This window comes from Pithys albifrons, chromosome 11 (assembly GCF_047495875.1).
Source record: "Pithys albifrons albifrons isolate INPA30051 chromosome 11, PitAlb_v1, whole genome shotgun sequence".
Lineage (NCBI taxonomy): Eukaryota > Metazoa > Chordata > Aves > Passeriformes > Thamnophilidae > Pithys > Pithys albifrons.
The window spans coordinates 9,690,632-9,714,350 of record NC_092468.1 but is presented as its reverse complement, the minus strand read 5'-3'; the positions used below and the strand labels follow the sequence as shown (position 1 = coordinate 9,714,350).

Sequence of the window (23,719 nt, the reverse complement as noted above, 5' to 3'; positions counted from 1 at the left end):
TTGAGTGCACTCATTTCCTCATGCTATCAATGGATGGCAACCCTTAAGAATTGCAAGGTCTCTGACTCATGACTTACTGTTTTTCTAGGTGGGAATATGTCCCTGTATACACAAATGGAAAGGACTTGCAGTGCCTTTGGGGGGGCCAGCATGAGGCTTAGTTCTGTGAAGAGAAGGGTGTTCTCCTTCTGCTCTGTCTTGGCGGAGAGATTGTCTTTGCAAAGCCAGACTACCCAAGGGCTTTAAAGTTCAAAAAAAAAAATCGTATCTTTTTCCTTGGTCAGAAGCTTTTTGTGTAATATGTTTTTAAGCAACAATAAACATATGTAGCTTTATTTGACCCTAACTTCCACTTTAGCACTTGACCTCAGCAGGAACAGAAACAGGCCCATATTTGAATAAAATAATAATTACCAGAGTGGAAAGAGGAAAAGTAGTAAGTGGCGCACAAAATGCTGTTCTGCTTCAGAGCCATTTTTGCCACTGTTCTTGTTACCTTTGCAACTTCTTTGCATGCCATGCCCACTGCCCACCAGGCTTGTGGGTAACTGCAGTGATTTCCAGCCCTTCCCCTCAGCTCCTGTGCTCCAGTGGGGTCAGTGGGACTTGGCACCAGCACAGCACCAGAGGAGGGGCAGTTTCTGTGAAAGATGCTGGGTTTAGTTTGGTGTTTACCAGTTTAGACAGCAGCTATGGCTCTGGGTATAGTGTGTCATATAGAGAGGGGAGTGAGTATGTTTTCATTCTTCAGAGTTGCAGGAACATTTAAAGTATGCATATGGTTCAGAAAGAGCTGGCAATAAAAATGGCCTTTTCCCCCAGAGGCAAATCTTCTCCATCTGACTCTACTACTCTGAGCAACAGTTTTATATTGCTTTCACTTCCTATTAGTGTTGCAGCAACGTGTGTAGTACAACAGTATGTGGAATAGGATTATTATGAATGTGTTAACCAAATTTTTATGACAGCTTATGAAGAGTGTGAAAGCAATAGAGTGATGAAAACATCCTCCTACATGAGAACAATTTATTCTTTTTTTCTAAAGGAAAAAAAAGAAAAGAGAAAAGCAAGACATTTATTTGTAAGCAATGCATACCTGAAACAGTAGGTATAAATTAAAGACGCACAGAAGAGTCTTTGTAAATAACAGTCCTTGGGAGTACTTTGGGAAGTCTTTGTGATTTATGCATTTGACAAAAATCATGGTTTAAGCTCTGTGTGTGTTCAAAATGCTTCTTGCCAGAGAAGAAAATTGACCTATAGGAAGGCAGCAGCAATAGATTTAAGCTGAGAAGGCAAAGAGAGAAACATGCAGACACAAGACAAGCAGTAAAAAAAGCATTTCAGGTTTTTCAGGATTTGGCCGACTGCAGCCACAGTGTTCTGTGTTGTAAGCACATACATAAGCAAAACTATGCACACACATGGTTGATTTGTCCCAGTTTTGTCTTCAGTGCTCTGCAGTTCTGCTTGGCTTTAAGTGTGATGGGCTGTAGCAAATGCAAGCTTTCCATATTTTCTTTGATCATTTTGCTCTTTGGATTTTCCTACAGAGGAAGGTAGAAGAGATAAGAAAAGAATCCCAATGATCTGTCTAGTCTGGGATTTTGGATTGAGTAAGATATGGTTGTAGGAACCTGGAGCTATGTACCAGAGGTGCACTTAGACAGCAAATCAGCCATGAGCGTAGATTCTGCATTTGTTTGTCTGCTTTCCTGTGTTCATCACAATAATAAATACCTGAATGAATTGCAACAAGAAGATAAACTCTGAGTAATAACTAAAATACTAACATCAATTTAAATACCACGTGCTAAGCAGCAGATGAACCATCTAAAATGCCCACAACAATATCTCTGAAGTTCTGAAAAAATCAAGAAAATGCTTTGATATGTATTTCACACAGAATTTAGTAGAGGTATTTTGTTTCAAGTAGTCAGTAGACAATGTATTGTTGGACAGAAATATAAAATATATATATGTATATATTCGGGACCAGCAGCCTTTAGGTCTATTTTCAGAGTAGTTCTCTGCTATTTTATGCACATCTTGGTCTGCACAAATAGTTCAAGACTCATTAATTGGTTCAAATAATTTGGTCTTTTCCTTCCCACAGTGAGGTTTTGGTAATGGGATGTGTGGATGCTCCAGTGATAATGCTGACCAGGCTATGTGAGTGGATTAGGTTGATAGTTAATAATTACAGAAGTGGACTGGGAACAGTGGTACTACCTGCTGCAGGGCCTTGGCTGAGAAGCAGGATTGTCCCATGCTGTTCAAGCTCCATTACAAGGAGCATAACCTCTTTCAGCAGTGGCATTGCTGTTCATAGCTCACAGCAGGCTGGTTGTGGCAGCACAGGCAGTATGTATAGCCAGAAGGGTACGGAAATCCACCTGTGGTGCTTTGTGCCCACCCCAGCGCACCTCGGGTGTTTGCACTGCATTGTCAACGCGGGTGCCTGGGAGGTATCCACAGCTGGAGCACTGCCCTGTGCCATGGGACAGCTGGAGAGCCTCGGGCTGGGAGGGTGAGCAGCAGCGTGGGGGCAGCAGCACTTGTCATCTTAATGTGTACACATATCCTTGGCCCAGGCTCTGGTAGACTGGTTCTCTTCAACTGAATTAGGGTGAGTTGCAGCTGATTCCAGGAGTACAAAGGTACAGTATATTAACCTCATGCTTTCAGAAAATGATATTGGTGCCAGTGCTCAGCCCTTGCCTCTCACTGGCCTTAACTTGCTGCTGGCTGCAGCACTGTGAAAGCAAGGCTGGGCTTTTTTTTTTTCCATGCTATTGTCAATGCAGTCTCCTCCAAGTAGCACTGAACTGGATTTAAATGCATATAGCTGAGTCCAGAGTCCATTTCAGGCCTTTGGCTATGAACGTGGGGATATTGATTTAGCTTGGAAACAACTCTGCCCTGTAAGAGGTATGCTGAGTGAGGAAGGGAGCCATGAAGAGACTGGGGCCCTTGGAGAATGCTGGCCAGCCAAAAGTACTGCCAAAGTAAAAGCTGCTGGAAGAGGCAAAGGAAGGGGGAGGGAGAGCTGTCAAAGCAAAGAGTGTATAAGAGAGGAAGAGTTGAGTGATGGGAAATAGAGAAGCCAAGTGGAAAATGCAGTTACTTCTCATCCGAAAGTATTTAGGCACACCACTCTTACACTTTGGTCAGATGCTCAATTTCTGAGGACTAGCCACCACGGCTCTATGTTGCCATATCAAGATATTCTGATGTTACTTTTTCCTCCCACCTTGTTCTTATCAAAAGCTTCAGTATGCCTCTTCCAAATGATATTGCACTGTCTTTCCTTGCCCTTCTTCTACTTTTCCTTCCCAAAGTGGAAAACTATCTTCTGCTTTGACTTCAGCATAAATGCACTCCGTTCCCTGCCTAGGAAGATTAGGAATCTGAATGAAATGTGATGGAACTGTTCCTGATATTTCTCACATCCATGAGGTTTCTATACAACACCAGTCTTAGTGCATTTGTTCTAAACCTAGTTTAAATAAGTCAGAATTCCAGTTTAGCACATTTCAAACAAAAGCCTTATGCAAAGTTTCGTTGCTTATGAGAGACAGAAATACATTCTGAGACTTTATGTCCGTGGCTGATATTCTTCCATTTATCAGAATTATTTGGTTTTTATATATGTGAAAAGCCTTTGTTGCTCCATAACCACTCCAGTAAACACTGGGCAGCAAAACAATGTCACGTGGCAACAGGAGTAATTTCAATTCACAGCAGCTGCTGAACCATTCCACCATCAGCTGTGGCAGAAAGCTGAACTGAGGAGTAGATACTGTGAGTACATCTGCAGTGCAAACTGAAGTGTGATTAACTGTGTGCTGTAAAACATGCTGTAAGGAGCTTTGGTGTTCTAATTTTTTCCTGTTCATCTCAGGGGGATTGCCACCTCTGAAGAGATTCTGACTTCTAGGTTACATTTCCTCAGTTGTACAAGGTTTTGATGAAAGGCAGCACCACTTCATGACTATCACATGACTACTGTCATTGTGGGGGTGAACACAGACTAGTTCCAGCTTGTGATACCTCCTGTAGTTTAAGAGGAATGGGACAAACACAGGATTTAATTTCTAAGTCTTCAGCCTGAGTCTGTCAGCTAGTACTGACTGGCAGTTCTGAAGTAACTGAACTCTTCACTGTAGTACTGTAGTGTCAGGATTGCCGAACAGGTGTGTTATCTTCAGAGTGTTTGGAGCTAAGGGAGATGAAGGAAAATGGACTGTCTAGGAAATACAAGAGCAGTCCTTGGTCTTTCATTTTTCTGAATCACTTCCTTGAATAATTAAGGCTTCCAGCTTGAATAAGTGATTGGAGTGAGAAATACTGTGGTAGGGAAAGGATTAGGATTCAGCACCAAATAGCATGTCACATGAATACTTCAGGATGTTTTGGGTGGCAAAGGTCTGACATCATCTCGGGGCACTATTCCAAGTCTAATCCAGCTGAAGCTGGCTCGGACCATGGGCCCTGATCTACGCTGAGATGTGGTAGCTCTACATATAAGCACACACTTGCAGTCAGAAAGAAACTGATTCTGTCATTCTTGTGGGGCTCAATTATTTCAGTTTTGCTAGGACTCTTATTTTAAATTCTGTAAGTAAAGATTTTCTATAGAAATACACTTTTTTCATTCTGCTAATTTGGTGCCTCTTCAGAACAAAATGCTATTTTCTGTTTAAGCAGAAAGAAGTTGTGTGCAGTATCTTACTTCTTCAATTGCAGTCTGTTAATAATTATTGCCAATTTGTGGTTAGTTTAAAAAATAATAGATTCTCTGTGTGTGGTTTTCAATGAAAAATAGCCATTGTAATGTTTGCTGGACTTCTTTCTGCCTTAGGGATCACTCTGAACACAGTGTATGGAACCAAATGAATTGGATACTTCGTGCCTTTGGTGTTTGTTTTTCCTCACTTCTCATCTGTCAGCTGCTGTGCTCATTTTCTTTTCATTAGTATTGATACTTGCTGGAATATGAGACAGCCAGAGTCAGTTCTCAGTTAAATGTGTGCAAATACAGCAGAATAAGGTTTTGACTTGATGCAGTAAAACGGATCAGAAGGAATAATTCTCTGCTGCTTGCATGCTTCTCTTCCCAAAAGAGATCATGAAGTTAGAGTGGAAAATGTGTGTGGCCTTGCTGGATCAGTCAGTGGTTAGCTCTGAACCTGGGATATTGGGAGTTCAACATCCTGCCACCAATCGCTCATAACTTTCATTGGCCTCTCAGAAAGGGTTTGGTGTTACCTTGATGTTTTCCACAGGTTGTGACTCATGTGCTAAAATTAGCTCTTTCAGAGGGTAAGCCTTAACAGTAAAGAGATTAATTACTTAAATGTGGATTCCTGGAATCAGATACTCCACTGTCGTCTTTGAGATGTTTCTCCTATTAGTAAATTATGCGCAAACATTCATTGCAGCTATCTCTATAGGAGATCTGATCTTAATGGGATTGCAGAGGAGCAATTCTTGAGAGAAACTTATCTTGGAATTTGGCCTGTTATTTCTTATTTTTGGATACTTGTGGCTTGAAGATAAAGAATAAAGTTCTCACACTTCTGATCTGTACTTCTTTCTTTTCAGTGTCGTAGTCCTTTTCCTGTCTTTAACCCCTTCTCCCATGTGCTTGAGGAGCCTTTTCTCATCTCCCTAGAGCTCCCTAGAAGAAGCTGCCAGGCACAGAGGATCCAGGTGCCTGTTTGGCTTCCCCACCTGCCAGCTGGCACTTGTGCCTGACTCAGCTCATTCCCGGTGGTTTTGGCTTTTGCAGTGTTCGAGTCCCTCTAGCTATGGAACACCTTTAGCTCCTTGGTTTCAAGCAAGAGCACAATCCTTATAGAGAAGCAGTGATCTAAGCAGTTACCTAATGGGTTGTTTGTTGCCAGGCTTGTCCAGTTTCCTTGGCCTTTCAACCCAGTTGGGTCTCCTTTTATGTTTTAACTGGCCTGTTATGAAAGAAACCAAGTCCCTCGTGGGCTGTCTGATCCCAGGTGTTGGACATGTGCTCCACAGCACATCCTCTAGATGAGTGTGAGCATCAGATGTGTCAGAGATACAGGGAAAGCAATCCTAACCCTGAATCTGGTACATCCAGCAGGAAACATTCTGTTTCTTTGCAGACTTTTAATGGACTTATTTTCCACTGTTCTAGATACACAAAATGCTTTGTTGTTCATGATGCGTCTGGTTCTTCATGACGACCATTTGCCCCTTGTAGCACCTGATTTTGTTTGTGCTGACAGTGTAGCAAAGATGTCAGCTGGGGAAGGACTCGTGACTGGAGTGTTTGTGCATCTGTCACCTGCTTTTGTTCAGAATCCCTCTGACCAAGCAGCTCTGACAGATAACATGCTCATTCCTCAAACTCGTGTGTAAATGCAAAATATTTTAACAGAATATATGGAAGTATAGGGAAAACTCATGAACACAGTTTGAACTGGAAAACTGTTTGGAAATAATATAACTGTTTCCTGACGCGTGCTTAATTCCGCTTTTTATAAAAATCCAAAACTGGAATTGTACCAGTGTATTTTTGCCCTTCCTCTCTAAATCTAACTGAAACTGTAAATATCAGTTAATAAAACGTAATTCTGAAATGTTTTCACTGTATAAAAAAGCCAATTCTTTAAGAATGCTTGAAGTGGACCTGCCCAAATGAAATGTTTGAGATATGAATTGACATAAAAGTTTGTACCAGCTCCCACTGAGAAGTTTCTTTACACAGTATTAAGCTGCCAAAAGCTTTTGTACATGCTAAGTGCTTGCCAATTTTCCTTTCTTAAGCAATCTCAAAGGCAATTTTAAGTTACATGAGCCTGAAGAAAGAATATGAATTGATGGCTAAACATTGCTTTTTGTAAACTGCATTCAAAAGACAATCGTATTTCTTGGAAATATTTTCAAAAAAGGATTTGTTCCTTGAGTCAGGCCATGTCTGCAGTGTTTCAGGCAGAACAAGAAGCTGAGTGAGGAGGAACTGCAGCAAACTCTGCTTTATTTCCCATCCACATCCTTTCCTGGCACTTGTTTATGCCTGGCTATAGTGTGTATTTGTAGGAAATCAGAAGTTGGCCTCTTAGTTTCTGATTTCCTAACCAATTCTTTTGTTTCCAGCTCAAGTGGCACTTACTAGAAATAAAAGTCGGGATGTTCCAGCTGTTTCTGCAGTAAGAAGGGAATTTTTTTGACTTTCCAGAATGTCCATCTTTAAAAAAATCCCCAGAATTTCCAAATTAAAAAAAGACATCTTGGTTACAGAGTCAGGTTGTCAGTGACCAATTTAAAGTTGGTAATAAGGCCAGAGTGAAGGTGCAAACAATTCTCTTTGTGTGTTGGATACAAAGAGCAAGATGTGGGAATGGGGAGAAACACTGACTAAGACTCATCCCTTCAGAGAAAATCATCAGAGAAGGCAAAAGAAGAGGATTATTATGATTCAGCTCTCTGCCTTGCAGAGACTGGAACCTGGAAGCTTAGAGCAGTTTCACTGTGTTAAGAATGACATAGTTTTGGTCCTGTTTTCCAGCTCACTGAGAGATCATAAATAAATTTTGCTTTTTGATCTGTTCTTGGATAGAAGAGTTCCATAGCAACTTCTTGGGCTGGCTTTAATACCTCATACAATTCAAAACAGACTTACTGGAATTGGAAAATTACACAGACGGGTGAGGAAAATCAACAAAATTAGTCCATGACTACATGTGTACATAAAGACTGGGTCTGGAGTGGCCTGAAAAATAACTGAAGGTATATAATGAAAGCCATAAAAATCAACAATGGTCCGAGGCATGCAAACTTTGCTGGCAGTTTTTTCTCTCAACATTGAGAGAAGATGAGGTAGGAATCATCAAATTAATCTAATGGGGGGCAAGTTTGTGGGGAAAAAAATTACAGAATGAATACTAAAACTGGATTACCTTGCTACAAAATGTATATATTTGAAGAATGACTGAAAAAAGCTCATGAGAGACAAGTCTTTGAGAACTAGTAAATATGTTGATGCCATCTCAGGTTGAGAACCTGCATGAGTACAAACTGAAAGAGTAATCAGGAGAAATCTTGTTATGCTGATGTGTTCTGTACTTCTACCTAAACATCTGTAGACTCACAGAGGGGCAGAAATCTGGGTTAAATCCTACATGTTACAACTGTGCTTACATAAACTGGAATTTAGCATGGCATCCAGGTGAACATTTGGTCCTTTGCTTGCTACTGAAACAGGATGGTACTTGCGTCTTCCACACACCAAATATGTGGCCTTAGTTGTCTCTGTTCCCGTGACTTTGCATTTGTTGCAGGTTACAGTCGCTGTGCATTGAGCATTATCTGGTGCAGTTCCATGTCTGTGTTCAGCAGCCCACTGGATATTCCTTGCTGTCAGGTTGGGATAACTGAAGGAGTAGAACTTGATGGATTATATTATATCTGCTTTTTGCCACAGTTGGGTTATATTTGGTGTTAATGACTTTTACACACTAGGTCTCTCTCAGGGACCCTAACCTCTGGCACTTTGGTATTTTCATGGAGTTTTCCACCTTCTTATTTTGGTAATACTGAAAATTGCATGTTTTTTCTAAGTCTCAGTTGGGATTAGCAGGTTTTAATTGAGAATTTTTTTAAAAGGCATGGAAAGGTGAAACAGTTCTCTGGGTCTAAAGAAAGTTTTTTCAGAGTAACAAATACTATCTCAGATGTTGGCAGCATCTATTTGACTGTGCTATTCTGTTTTCTGTTTTCCAGGAGAACAGAAATAGAAGGGCAATGTCAAAAGGATGCAAGTTGGTTTTTTCTCTTTTCCACATACACAATTTAATTCATGACTTGCAGGATTTTATACTTCACTCTAGTTTTTTTGTTGCTAAAATGAGAAAATATTCTTGCTTATCTGCTTTTTAAATTTATGTGCTTTTTCTGTCTTCCAAAATGCCATTATTTAGCTTTCAGTTATATGATCTGGATGATGAATTATTACATGGAGTTGCTTTTTCAATTGCTTAAGGTACCCACAGGCACTAGAAGAGAGCTCACAGGAATTTGTGATTGTATACATGTTACAAATCTGTGATATCTAACACAATAATTGTTGTACAGTCAGCATGCATGTGTATGGAGGGGAGTATGTTTTAGTAGTTTAAAAAAACCAAAATAGTGAAGAAAATTCCAGGGTATTTTATATTAATATTATGTCATTGTAGATGTTAATTGTGACCTTGAGAAAATGAGTGAGTTGCCTGACCTCATTTTGCTTCAGTTATTCCAGCTGAAAAATTGGGTGAAAACGTGGATTCTCTATAAACCAGATGTCTGATCTGAGTCTTTCTTGGTAAAGAAAAATCATTTCTGTAGCATAGCATAGACATGGATAACAAGGATTAAAATTGCAATCAGAAAAGCATGCACTGGAAGCCAAAGTCACAGCTGCATTGACGTGTCTGGAGATAGTGTAAATTAAGATGATTAAATTATTTAATCACCTTTCATGGCCCTTCATCACCACCATGTGTGTTGTTATCAAGGGCTGATTCCAGTCCATGTAGATGAAAACAAAAGGGGTAATGTTTGTTTGAAATTTCGCAATGGATGAAAGTAAAGAAGAAATTAAAGTAATTGCATATTTTGTTTGCATACACAACAGCAGGACAACATTGCTAATGGAAAGCTTATTCTTCCAACCTGATTGCTAATGTCACAAACAGTGTTTTGTTTCCTAAAGGACAGCACAGTCCTATTTGTACCTAATCTATGCAAAGCTCTCCAGGACAGCAGCCTGTGGTGGCTGCGCTCAGCTGTGCTCTGCGAGTATGCAGTGCCACTGTGCCCCAGGGACCCTGGCACTTGCACAGGGGACCTGCTGGCAGCACCAGGGCACAGTACCAGTGCCCCTGCTCTTCATGCTCCGCTTGCAGCTCCTGCCTCCAGAGGGCTGATGTAGTAGGGGAGGAACAGTCACAAGCATGAGAGCTGTGATCGTGGTGTTCTGTAAGTAATAACATGTGGCCACAGCTGGAGGCTTTGGGGTTGCATCCAGTAGGTTCTCCAAGGCCCTTCCCTTGCCTTGTGGCAAGGGAAGATATTATATTTGTGTCAGGTGCAGGTGGAAAGCTGCTGTTCTTGCGGGGGGAGCTGATAGATATGTTGCAGTGGCAGAGAGAGAGTGAGACAGTGTGTGCAGGGGGAGCAGCATGGCCAGGCTGCAGAGGATGTAGGGGCTGCTTCTGGGTCAGCCAAGCCTGCTTCCCAAACAGGAGGACAGCAAGACATTCTATAGGAACTGTAAAATCAGCAAAGCGGTAGTAAATGGCCTTTTTAGTGTGGGTATTACCAGCAGGGTCTTGTGGATGTTTATATGGCCACGTTGAGGTGATGAAATGGCCCTTGAGTGCTGTGTGTGAGATCAGGCTGGGAGCTGCCAGAATGCACTCCCAAGGCTTTCTCCGAGACCCCCCCCCCCCCCCCCCCCCCCGAGACCCCTCCAGCCATGAGGCAATTGCTGTGGCAAGGCACAAAGAAACTGTCATGTACAACCTGTGGAAGGCTCCTGTCACCACCAGTTCAGCTGGAGGGAGTGCTCTAGCCTTTCACACAGGGCACAGAAATCCAGCAGCCTCACAAACACTCAGAAATGTGTTCTGCATGAGTGCACTGATATCTGGGGCATGAAGCAATGGTGAAGACACAGAGGGAGGAATTGCTGAGATCAGCACACTGGCTAGCTGGGAAGAAAAGAAATAAGTTGACATAGGCAGAGTCTCTGACATCAAGGGCTGCTGTCTGGAAAGATCAGTTAGCAGAGCTCTGGCAGATATAAGGGTTGCTTTTCATGGATATTTCTGCAGGGGCACCATCCCGCTGCCCTGGAGAGCTCACCTTGTGTGCTGATGTTGTTTTAACTGATGAATTCACAGCCCTTTGCCTGGTCAGAGGTGGCTGTACGGATGTGTGGGCAAAATGCACACATCAGCTATTCTAAAGGCTTTGTGGAGTGTTTGTATTCCAGGCTTGATCTATCAGCTTAAGTTGTTAGGCCATAAGTGGAGTCGTATTTCTCAAAAAACAATGTTATTTGCTTCCAGTTGATACAATACTAGAGTGACTTGGCAAAAGTTTGCTTCAGATGTAGTTTTTCTAATTCTATTGTTGTACCTTTCTGTTTACATTGTTTAGCTTTCATATTTCTCCTCTTAAAAAAACAAACAACAACAAACAAACAAAAAGGTCATTTTCAAACCACGGTTCAATACAGAGCATTTCATTACAAAATATGATCTCTTCTTGGTTTGGTTGGTTAGTTTGTTTTTGAGGCAGGGTGGAGGGGAGAGAATGTTCAATCTTTGACAAAGGGATTTGGATGGAGGTCACTCGTGCTTTCTGTTGTCTTTGTTAGGTGCTAGTAAAAAACACCTATGTTTCTGGCCCCAGGGTAGTAATCTGCTTTACATGTGCAACATGAACCTTTTGGGAAGTGCAGTTTTCAGTTGCATTCTCAAACCACTTCAGAGCACACGCTGTTCCCAGTGCCTGGACAATGCAGGTAAGATGAGTGTGTGATGTCCAGTCATTGTCGCCTCACCTTTAGTCTCCCAGTCCCATGAGTAGATCTTTGGCACTCATATCTGAAAAAGTGCATTCAGTGGGTTGTCTCTCAGTACAGTCGATTCTCTAGCGAGCGCTCTGACCACAGAAAAGGACGGCAGGTTGTATCTGCTGGGTCTGGCTTTGCCCAAACACAGAATTCACTTCTGGCAGCAGTGCCTTGTTCAGGGTGTGACACAGTGATGGGATCTTGCTGGGGGATTGACGCTGATGACCAGGTGAGGCATATATGAAAAGCAGCATCAGGATGTGTACGGGCACTGCCTGCATGCTGTGGGATATTAGCTGTGTTAATCTTCTCATAATTGGCCTCAGAAGTTGAGTACACCAATTAGGTCTCCAAGTTTTGAAAAAATAATGTCAAAAATTAAAATTAGCCCCCCAAAATAGAAAGGGCCCTTTGTGACCCTCTCCAGGGTACACTGTTTTTCCCAGTTCCTGAGCTGATAGCTGCCTGCCCATCATGTGCTGGTGGCATGGTCACAGAGTGCACGTTTCTTTCTTTTTCTGCCTGAGGGCCAGTGTTGGGCAGGGCTGGCATCCTTTGGGTTTTCATCTACAACTTTATTGCTGTGGTTCTACGAGGAACTCTGACTTGCTGGAAATGCCACAAACCATTCAAGGGAGGTAGGCATGTTCTTATCTGCATTCTGCCAAGTGGTGAAACGTTAAGTGTGTTGGACAGACCTCTCAGTACTGGTCTATCCTGCACAGACTGTCTGAATGGCAGTGTCACTGTCATCACAGTGGTCTTAGTTTTAAAATGAAGCAAGTTTTTTTATGATAGGCTTGTGTTTCGTTTCAGAATTTAATTTTAGAATAGGCATAATAGGCAGTTGATGCAGCTTGTTTCAGCGAAAGGAATTTTCTTACTTGTTAGTTAAAATGTCTTTTTCAAATCTGTTAAACAAAAGGCCCAAGTCATGGTTAGGTGTAATTACAGTGGTTGTGCAATTATTTATATATACACTGGCAGAAGTCAAGACTATATCTTTAAGTTGGACTGTTTGTACATATCAGCACTGCTCTCAGACAGAAGTCCTGAGCTGAAGGGAAGCATTCATTCCTTGAAATTTGCTATGAATTGGATGTTTGCATGAGATTTTTCTTTTCTCCTCTAATTTTTTGGGGGAAAAAATGCCAGTGTGACTAACTGAAGCATCACTTCTTCATCTTGGTTGGAGTTGGTAGATTATATTGTTTTAGAAGGACAATACAGTGAATTCAGTATTTGCTGCACAGCAACCTAAATATTCAGCACATTTTGTGGTGTCTTTTATGTTACTTGAAGATAAACACTTTAGAAACTAACTGAATCTTTGTATCTTTCTATCACTGCTATCAAAGCACCAGTGAAATACATTTTCCAATGACTCTGTAGAAGTGGATTTGTTTTGTTTAATATTTTTTATGTATTGCTACATGATGATTCAAACTGAAATAAATGAACTATGACAGTGAATAGATCTAAAAGGGAAATGAGAAGCTCTAGAAGAAATGGAAGAAAAGGGAATTAAAAGGATCTTTAATAACTTGTGACCCCTGTCAGAACACTTAATGCTAGTGTCTCTGCAGCAAAAAGAATCCATAGCTATTCCCTGACAGGAATAGAGATATCAAATGTTGCTATTCTTCCTATCTGGATATTCATAAGTTTCTGAAAATTATTGGGAGCAGATAAACATGTCTCACAAAGACAGCAGAACAGAGAGCAATAAACACTGAATTGACTACCTTACATAACTTGTTTTCTAAAGGGCTTCTTTATTTTGACTATATGAATTGGATACAGCAGTTCACAAACGTAAACCTAAGCTTGTGGTTTTCCTGTGACCCAATACCTCTTTCTTGGGAAAGTGTGGGGTATGGATAATACTTCTTACCTTATACATTATAGTTCTGAATTTAAAAGCAGCACAGGAGCTTCATTCGCATTAACAACCAATTTTATCATAATCTTAAACTACTGGGTATCTTAACTGAAAAGAGAGAGAAGTCTTGAGGAGTAATTAGGAAATCTTTTAGTCACACTGATGCTAATAAAGTTTGCTTTGTGCTTCTGCTACAGGACAAAGCATTATTAGACACTTGAATGGTTTTGTTATTCCCCATTACAAGTGTAGAGGGATTTGCATTCAAAACAGATCTAAGAAAGTGCAGTCTTTATTTGCAGTTGTTTACTATTAGTTTAGTTCACATCTCTCTGTGAATGCTGTAGCTTATTTGTTATTTCGTTGCTTCAACTTTTTAATGCCTTCGTGTTGAGAAAATACAATGCTGACTGCCTTTAGCATTGTTCCTGAAAACCTGTCTGTCAGAGATATGGAAATAAATGAGGATTAATAGTACTAGGAATGAAAATCCTTTGGACAAAAGATGCTCAGTGGAGTAAACTGGAAGCTTGAACCTAGGTTCATATTTAGTATTATTTTGGAGTAATACAAGTTCATTAAAGTTTCAGAAAGCAGTAGAGACCCTTATCTCAGTGGAAAGGATACCCTGGAAGGGCTACTCCATGCTGAAGGAGGCAGGAAGCTGGGAGAGAGCCTTCCCAAGGAAAGGAAGGATGGAACTCTGCTCATTCTATGTGCCAGATACAGCAAGGAGTGGATAGGGGAAGGAGCCTCTGAGAGGAATTGGTACCTGCTTAAAGTTAAACCAGCACAGCTGATGATTCCGGCATTAAATTTAACTTTTGGCAAGGACCTCTTGTCTTGGCAGCTGCATTCAGTATGTTACATGAGAAGCACCAGGGACTCTGGTGTAGGTAGTGGGATAGTTTGTGAAAAAACAAGGGTGATTCCAACTTGGTTAACATTGTGGTTCTATGTTGGTAGCCACTTGAACTCTCTGCATACCTTGGTAGAGGGTTTCTGTTGTCTTCTGTATTTTCTAGTGCTAGACACAGATGGTTTTCACCACTATGAATACAGTGAAATCTGTCTTAAGCAATCACACAGCAGGCTGGTAACAGTTTGAAGGAGGTGATTTTCTCAAAGACAGAGGTAACCAGGAGATGAGGTTTAATTCATGAAGTTGCATCATGTTTTAACTCTGGGAGAGGAAACTAAGCTGCTCAGACCAATGTGGTTTTGTAGTGCTCAGGTCAGACATGCTGGGCTCAGTGTGACTGTCCTCCTGGCACAAAAATCTGGCATACGAAATAATCCTTGGAAACCAGACCTTATGCAGAGGTTTGTTACTTTGGATCAAATGTAATGCTGGATAAAATTTCTAATGCTTAGAAATGTGTGAAAGAGTTCATAGAACTCAGAATTATTTGTTAGAAAGAAAAAGGAAAAAAAAAGTTGCAGATCTTGAACAGAGTACTTAATTGAAACAAGTTGGGAAAAAGGTGGTTATTGTCCAGTTTGCAAAAACTCTAGAGAGAGAAAGCAGAAAAACTATCACTTTGTCTTAGTTATGCACACAGATATTAAGTAAAAATAAAAACCTAATACATGCCACATAAAAGCTGTGTGCATAAAGGAGTGTAGCATTGCTGCTGCAGCAGGATGAATCCTCAGCTGGAACAAAGAAGAAAAGGCTCTGTGTGTATGCACATGTGTGGGCACTGAGGGAGTTTGTTCAGTTTTAAAAGACCTTTGTGCCCTGCCAGCCTTCAAACAGCCAAGCATAGGCTGAGTCTCCTACCTTAATTAAGAATAGTTTGACTGACCATATCCCTACTCCCATTGCCACTGCAGTTCTGAGGTGCTGAATAAGGGGCTTCTAACCTGTCAGGCCGCTGCTGGGATTGCCCCTGTATGGGACATCGGGGAGCAGGCTCTGTCTGGCAACTTTGCTTTCCCCTGACCTGGTAACAGGGGGAATGCAAGCAGGTTCTTAGTTTGCAAACATTTCTAAAAGAGGTTTTTACAAGCCAAAAATGCGTTTTGACTATCAGCATATAAATTTCTCTGTTTCCCCCTTTATATGTATCTGCAAATTTGCGAATTTGTAAGGTGCTTCCTCTTATTGATGTGTCATGGCACTTTGAAAGGGGAACTGCTACCTTGGTCCAAAAGCAGAGATGGTTCTGGGCCCTGGCAGCAGAAGCCTGTCACTGCATGCTCTGTGGTTGGTCTGCTACCAAGGGGCTCAGTAGGAGGTGACTGTTCTGTGAATGACTTTTTTTGGCTTGCAGACACACATGCACATGAAGTAAGAGTGCAGCTGTTTTGGCTTTCGAATCAGGGAGGGTGGTGAGGAGAAAGGATGTAATGGTGTTTGAGACAAAGATAGATTTTCAGTTGCAGTATTTTTTTCTACAACTTCCTATTTCGATTTGCATTAGGGGTGGGGGCTGGGTGTATTTATGGTTTAATGAGACACTCTCGCCTTAATAGAACAGTATTATTCACAGGAAGAAATGAGTTATTGCTGGTTTTCTTCTTCTTTCTGTTCAGTTACTGTGGATACAGCATGTAACTTTTAGACATACTTCCCCCTTGAACAGTGTACGCAACTTCCAGTTGTTACACTGAAGCTGCTGAAGGGAGGAGGTTAAAGGAGGACGTTTTTTAGGAAGAAATTTGTTTGCTGCTTAATTCCTACGAATACAATGAGCTTTCGTGGGAGATTCAGAAAGGAGCACAATGAACTGCGGAAGAAGAGGAGGACCATTAGGCGAGTGAATCAAGGAGAAATTCACAGGTTAAGCTGTGTGAGTATGAACCCTTCTTCCACTTCTGCGAAATTGCTAAGAAATTGCAGGTCAGACACTCTTCGTGCTACACATAGGAAAGAGTAGGATTTATTGCTTGGCGTGTGTGTAGGACTGTCCAAGTCTCATTCAGTCTGTGTGATGAGGTGCTGAACATTGGAGAATGCTTACTGGAGTCTGAGACTGAAGCACAGGTAGTTCAGGAGTTTACAGAACTAAAGTGCATTAGGGAAACTTTTATAGCATTGCATTATTGATTAACATGTCTTGAGAGCCATAGTGTTTGATAGTCTCTCTGACACCTCATAGCAAGTGCCTGGTAGTTCCATGAAAATCCATGATGCCGCTTCTGGAGTAAAAAGTTACTCTGTGGTATTTCAGATTTCATGATCTAGGTGGGTATCTCTCAAGGCCAGGTAGAGGAGGAAGTCACTGTCCTTCTGCAGTACAGGGAGCAAATGGAGAAAGCTCTGGAACCCTTGATGGAGAGCTAGAGCAAGGTTCTGCCCCATGATTTAGATGGCAGCTTTGCCAGTGATGGCTTTGGGCCAGGACTGAGCACCCTGAAACTCCACTATGAGCTGCTGGGAAGGTCACATTAACTGCATTGTGCCTAAGCTTTCATGACTGAAAATAAAACTGCAGATGATTTTATGTAAAACGCTTAGAGCATGCTGTTCAGGAGTCTTACCCCAAGTACTGGTTTTCAGTGTGTTCTCTTAACCTGAGAGACTACTTTGAATCATGAAACATTTAATGGCTTCCCCGAGACAATGAATCCTTTTCTTCAAGGAGAGAGGTGTTTAGTTTTCTCCTGTATTTTTGTACATTCAGTTATAAACTGTGTTTTCATGTGCATCCTGAGGGCTCTTTTGAGGCTATCCTGCCTGTCCAGTGCAACAGAATCAGTGATAATACGCTGAAGAAAGAGTATTTTCCTTAACTTTTTTAAATAGGAAGGAAAATAACTGCAGTTGTAACACTTCGTCTCAGTTTAAGATGGTTTGTGGTTCATCCCGTAGTGTGTTTGGGTTTTGCTTGTGACTAACTGCCATTTTGGATAGGTATTTTGTATGGAAGTGGATCTTTTTGACCAGGCTACTTTGAGGTGCAGTTCCTGCTGCAGTGAACTATTGGTATGCAGTCCAAGATACCATGTTTAAGCTTCATGGTCTTGGGTCTTAGGAATGAATGCTGGTGGTGCTGCTGAAAGCATCTAACCCTGGCAGGTTGCAAAGCTGTGGTAGTATGTAGGCAGTGCTGCCTTGACTTATCCTCTTAAATCCTGGTCAGAAGGAATTTTTATACAAATCCTGACTATACTTTTAGTGCTCACCAGAAGTAGTCGAAGCCTTACGGGAAGTATGGCTGGAAAGAAAGCCCAAATAGTAACTTTAAGCCAGCAGCCTGCCTGCACATAAAGAGGAATATAACTGTTCCCTTTTGCCTGTATCCTTTGGTAATAGAAACTGAGTGTTCAATTTAGTGGTGTCACAGAACCTTTAAATTTTATTGATTCTTAGAAATCACAGCAGTGCATCATAGTTTGACCTAAAACTTAGAGTGCTTGTAGCCCTGTGCCTGTTGCCTTTAATTGGATATGGGCAACATACCTTTTTCATCAGAGGCTTGTGGGTCACGCTGTACTTGCCCTGACGTGGATGACTGCTGTATGTCTGGAACATAACTCTGCTTTCCAGGGCAATCTGTGCTGATTTCTGTTCTTTTCAGACATAAGATGAACTAAGATGGGGTCACTGTGTCATATTGTTCTGTGAATGTATTTCTCAATAGCTTGTTTAGCCCTTAGGAAATGCAGGCACACTTGGTTTTACTTTGGTGACTTACAGTTTGTGTCTTTCTGCCCAATATTTCATAATTGGAGCATGTTAAATCTTTGGCCTACAGGCACTTTTTGCTATCAACCAGCAGCCAGTCTCCCCTTCCTGCATCAGTCCTCTAATGCTGCAGATTTTAAAGTGCTGTTACTCCCACTGCAGCTATAAAAGCTTTTGTATATGGGCACCTGGCTCAAAGAGTGCATGTCTTCATATACTGCGTTTAGACCTGCGTTTTCTGTAGATGGAGTTGTATTATTTTCTGAGAACTCCTTTTTTTTTTTTGTAAGACTAATTATATGATTAGCTTTAATTGATTGTAGATTGTTGACTGAGCTCAGTGTGGTTGTCCAGATTTTGCTCTCCTTTACATCCTGGGGGTGTAAACGCCTTGATAACCAGATAAGTGACTGAGAGGGGAGTTCATGTCAGGGAAACAATTACAATTTAAATGTCATGGTGAGAGATGAGGAAATGAGTTTAAAATGGTCTCATATAGATGATACCAGTTTTTACAGATGAATCTTCTGTGGAAATGCAATCATTTACTCAGATATGTAGCATGAGAAAGATCTATAACTTGTGAAGAGATAAGTGAGTATGGTGTAGGGAGAGAAAGTAAAATGAGGTAGAACAGCATATATGAGATTTGCACCATGGGACTTACTACTAAGTACTCTAGAAATCAAATAGTAATTTTGAAAATTTTGTTTAGAGTTAACAAACACTTTTGTTAGCTGGTTGTGCTTCAGGGGCTTCTGAAGTGTTTGAGCCCCTTACAAATCAGTTGTTTGCTCTGTAGGCAGGTCTGGGTCTTCATATGTCTAAAGTTTAGGTTTGAATTTAAAAGGTACAATAGATGTTTGCTTGTGTGTGGCTTTTCAACTTCAGACAGACAATAGTGATCAAAGTCTTTAGCATCAGAGCATGATCAGAGCTTTCCCTTCAGTCTTTAAAAAACAAACTCTTCTATGTACTCTAAAAACAAGGTCTACTAAAAAGAAATATTAATTTTGAAAGTAAATAAAGCTGTTTTTAAAGACAGTTCTGTCCTGTGCACAGTATTGTGTCAAATATAGCAGCAGGTTTATGCTGAATGAGCCTGATAAAGGAGCAGGTGAAGTAGAATCACCTTTTGTATGTCCCCTGGATCTGTACACAGGTGACTGCGGGTAAATCATTCCATCTCCCTTATTCATTCTGTTCATACCAACAGCAGGGACTGGTTTGCCTGTTGCTGTAACTAATTCTGTGTAGTGTCAAAGCTGGGGTTCTGCCTTTGCCATGAGGGTCATCTGAGTGCCACTTGAGGTCAAAAATTGGGAGCATCTTTTTTTTTTTAATGTAGATTCCTCAGACTATGATGTCTGTATATGTGAAGTTATCTGTATATTCCTATGTGTGTGTGTATGCACAGGCAGAGTCAGAAGTGCTGTTTACATAAACTACTGGAAAGTTTAAAAGCTTTGATCAAATCCAGTACATGCAGGTTGTAGGCTGGTTTTATTAACTTTTCTGTTTGCAGCCATGGCTCTTCCCACCTGAGACTGTACTAGAAAAAGTGAACAAGAAGCAAACCATGTTTGCAGAATAGTTAACTAGACTCACTTCAGCATCCCCTTTGTGGTACATGGGGCACTTCTCCTTCCCTGGGGTGCAGTAGTCACTAACAAGGCAAGTGGCTGAGCAGAACACTCCAGCTCTGTTGGCAGCTTCTCCCCACTCCCACACAGCTCCCATCCCTTCTGCTCAGTCCTCTTCCACCACATCCTACCTGTCTGTTCAGAGGTCTGCATGAGGAGGAATAAATTGCATCTTCGGCTTTTGCTTTCTTGCTTTATGAATAGATTCAGTGTGGTAGCTTCGTAGAAAGCCTTTTGTTGCCGTAACTGCAACTTTTTTTTCCTCCTGATTAAGGTTAGGTAAGGGGAGAGCAAGTGGCTGAGTGTTGCCAGTTTAGAGGTCTGTGTAAATTAAACTAAACTTTAAAAAAAACCTGTTTATGATGCTTTACAAAACTTTCTTGTTTTTCCCCTGAAGTGACCTATGGGCAAATATTTAGTCTAGGCTTTAGAAGCCCTCACTATTTAGAAGTTTTCATTTTGACACTTTAAAAAGTCAACTGATTAATTTTAAAACTTAGCAATTTTATTTAGGTCTTGTCAGTGGCTGGTTTTAGTAGTTGTATGATTAAATGAAATTTCTTTATCTCCTTCCTAAAAAGAGTTTTGAGATACTGAATAAAGCAAGTTGTTGTCTTCTTACCTTGAATATTTTCTGCAGACTGTACTGATAATTTTATCCACTGTCTTAAAGTGACAAGTGCTAGTCAATGGAGACACACATGCCTGTGTATATGCATTCCAGATTCAGAAAGCACTACAGCAAGGCTGCAGTGCCAGGTGAGAAACAGAATTCAGGAGATATTTATGACTAAGCAAAGTGTAGCATGAAGCGTCCCCTCTCTCCCCCCAGCTGGATGCTTTGCTGAACCAACAGTCCTGTGTGGCTTGCACGTTTTAACCATGAGTGAGGTCGTGTTATGAGGCCTAGATCTTAAAAAAATTCATAATGAAAGCAACAATAAATTCTAACTTGAGCAACAAGAGGTATTAGAAAGAGTAGGTCACTCCCAGTTGCCTGAGAACAGGTCTCTGTGGTTTGAGCAGCCTTAGCCCTGGTTGCTTGTTGGTTGCCGTGCTGGAGAAGCTGCGTGTGCCACTGAAGGCTCTGATGGCTCCAGCTGGCTCATCAGTTAAAGTGAAACTTTTCTGAGTTAGCTCAGCCAGAGGAGAGCTGTTTCTATTTTTCAAATACTTAACATGCTGAATTCTCTTGCAGTAACTTTTAAAGCTGGAAAATATACTGCATAGACCTTTATAGATTTTGATCCATAAAAAACGGTAATGTAAGCAATTAGGATTCATCCTATCCCAGCTGTATTTGTACAAAGTAAGTCCCATTTAGTTAAGCAGGTCCCTTATTGGTGTCAATCAGAATTTTCTTTGAATAAAGAGGCTTAAATGAACGAAAATTACTTTTCACTTTCATTATTCCCAGCAGGATTTTCAACAGGTTTCAGTGCTTTTGCTCTGCTTGAACTATCGTGTTTTGGCAATTTCTGAATCACTAGGAATTGAGGGGTTGAATTCTTTGTGATCCTTTGCTCTTTTCTCTGGAGCAGAATCGTGTGGGAACTGGCAATCTCCTTAATGAAATTTATTGGCACATTGGCTTTACTGCTGACACTGAAGAGTGTATCAGTTGGGCTGTGCAGCCGTGACTGGATTCTTTCCCAGTGCAATTCTGCAAGATTTACTGAAAGTAATGACAAATTAAACATTTTGGACCTGACAAGTGAATGTATTTTAGGGTTGAAGGGAGGGAGCGTGTCAAAGAAAATTTTCTTGTACCACTAATTTTAATAAATTTGTTGACTATGGATCACATACTGAGCCGAAGGAAGCCTTTGTAATATGGCCAGAGAGTTTGTTGACTGTAAATAGATGCAGAACAGGCCAAGCAGTCATAAAAAGGAAGAGATCTGAATCCAAAGGAGTGACCATCTGCCTGCTGGTTCTAGCTGTGCTTCCCTGTCCATTCCCCGAATACCTTCTGCAGACCATGAATTGCCTTCCCTGTGCTTGAAATGCAAACCTTATTTTCCTTAAAGGAAATCTACAGCATGATACAGAGTATGTTGGGAGTGGAGAGAGGGGAGGCCCATGTGGTAAGAGCATTGTGAGTGGATGAGACCTGACCTGTCACTTCCAGCTCTGCTTGAGCGTGATGGGGACACCATGATCCCTGTGTGGCTGCTCTGTGGCTGCTTACTGGGTATAAATGCTGCCATGGGGCTCACTGCCAGGAGCACACGGGGTCTCAGTCTGCTCAGTCATCATCTCAGCTGGTGGGGATGGGGAAAAGATGCACCCAGTGGAGGTATCCTCCCCATGGAAATCACCCCAGGCACCTAACTGCTGTATTGTCTCTTGGTGAACAGAGACATACATTGCTCCTACAAAAATCTGAAAGTTTTATTGGCTCCTTAAAAACCAAATAGTTTTCTAGCCTCAGCTTCAGCTTCTTGAGTATTTAGGAGCTGTGGCTAGCACACATCAGAACAGCTGGGCAGTCGAGCATGTCTGAAGATGGCATTAAATTCAGCCTTTATGCTATAACTCCTGCAAAACTCATGGAGTCTTGGCTGTCCTTTAGCTTCTGTTTGGACAGGTTTGGAAAAGAAATAGTCAATTGATTTTGGCCTGTCCTCCTGGAATATAATTAACTATATATATTAACCATATTAAAAAATATAAAGACATATTACGTCAGTGACAAAGTATTTAACTGGGGAAAGAAAAGGATGAACAAAAGAAGTGTGAGAAGCGCTTCATGTTGATGTCATCCTTGAAAGTAATTTAATTTACTGCTGAGAGTTTAGTAGGATTGGGTTTGGTTAATGATATTAACAAGTCTATAAAAATGAAGGAAGGCAGTGCTGTTACATTGGTAAGCAGCCCTTTCTCTTGTAAGTCTACCCATTTTAGTATTTCAAAGTGTGTACTAGAATGTAGTGCAATTTTAGACAAGCCATAGCTTGGATGGAATATAAAATCCGAGTCTTGCTTGATCTTGACCAATCCGGCCATCACAGTTGTTTTGACTCTCTCTATGAACATGCAGTGGATCCTGCTGTCACAGACATACTTTAGTCCAGGTAATTGAAGTCCGTCAGCTTAAGTTCTTTCTGTTTATCTGTTTCTTTAATTCTTTTTCTTCCTGGCATGCAGAAGAGAAGGAATTAATTTAAACATCTGTATTAAATTCAATAAATTTTAGATACTTGGGATTTGGTGTCAGAATGATACATTGTTAAAGCATTAGAAAAATCACAGCATTTGATCTACTTTATTTTTAAGATGGAGAAGTGCTTGGGATGACTGCCCAGAGGATATTGGTCTCTATTACGTCATTTCCTCCTTAGGGAGTGTTCACAGAAATACGACTTTTGGAGGATGGTCTATAATTAAGAAGAGAAGATGGGTGTCAGCAACAGTGCACAATGACTGTCCAGCTGGCGGCAAGCGAGGTACCACATGAGATTCTGTAACATCATTTATATGAATGTTTTTGGTCATTACTATTGGGGAAAAATAATGCTTTTGTACCTAGACCAGAAGATGATGGCAATGAAGCCAGATATCACTGGTGAAATTTGGGCTGATTACCTGTATGAAATTAAATAGATATTATTCTCCGGGGGTGTTGGTTCCAATGTTCATTTAACAGCTCTTCAGTATTCCAAAAGAAAAGTTGGAAAAATTGGCTCAACAAAATTCAAAACTACACTCCACAGCAGTGTCAGGGTGTGAAGTAAATGGTACTGCTGAGATTGCTGTAGCAGGTGAGGAGTCAGAGTGCCTTTTTACTAGATGTATTCACAGCCATTTCAGCACAACTAAATTCATTACTCACTTGAGATGGAGAATATAAAAAGCATTATAAAAGTCCAAGCCAGCCTAATTCAATCTTGGCACACATTGCCAAGTTGGCCTGTTTCCAAAAAGAACAGACAAGTTAAATTGAGAAGAGGCAG

At 41.1% G+C, this 23,719-nt stretch overlaps 1 protein-coding gene across 6 annotated transcripts in view; it reads left to right on the top strand.

Annotated features, from left to right (window-relative positions):
* The window catches only part of DOCK10 (dedicator of cytokinesis 10), a 120,037-nt gene that overhangs the window by 4,392 nt on the left and 91,926 nt on the right, over positions 1-23,719 (top strand). For 2 of the 6 annotated variants that reach the window (XM_071566076.1, XM_071566074.1), the window contains exon 1: positions 15,947-16,282. The exons of 3 other annotated variants lie outside the window; for them this stretch is intronic. In XM_071566076.1, the coding sequence (XP_071422177.1) occupies positions 16,181-16,282 (102 nt within the window). In that variant the 5' untranslated portion in view covers positions 15,947-16,180. Of the gene's footprint in view, positions 1-15,946; positions 16,283-23,171; positions 23,213-23,719 lie in introns of those variants that run through there. One more of the 6 variants, XM_071566077.1, reaches the window with a different exon arrangement.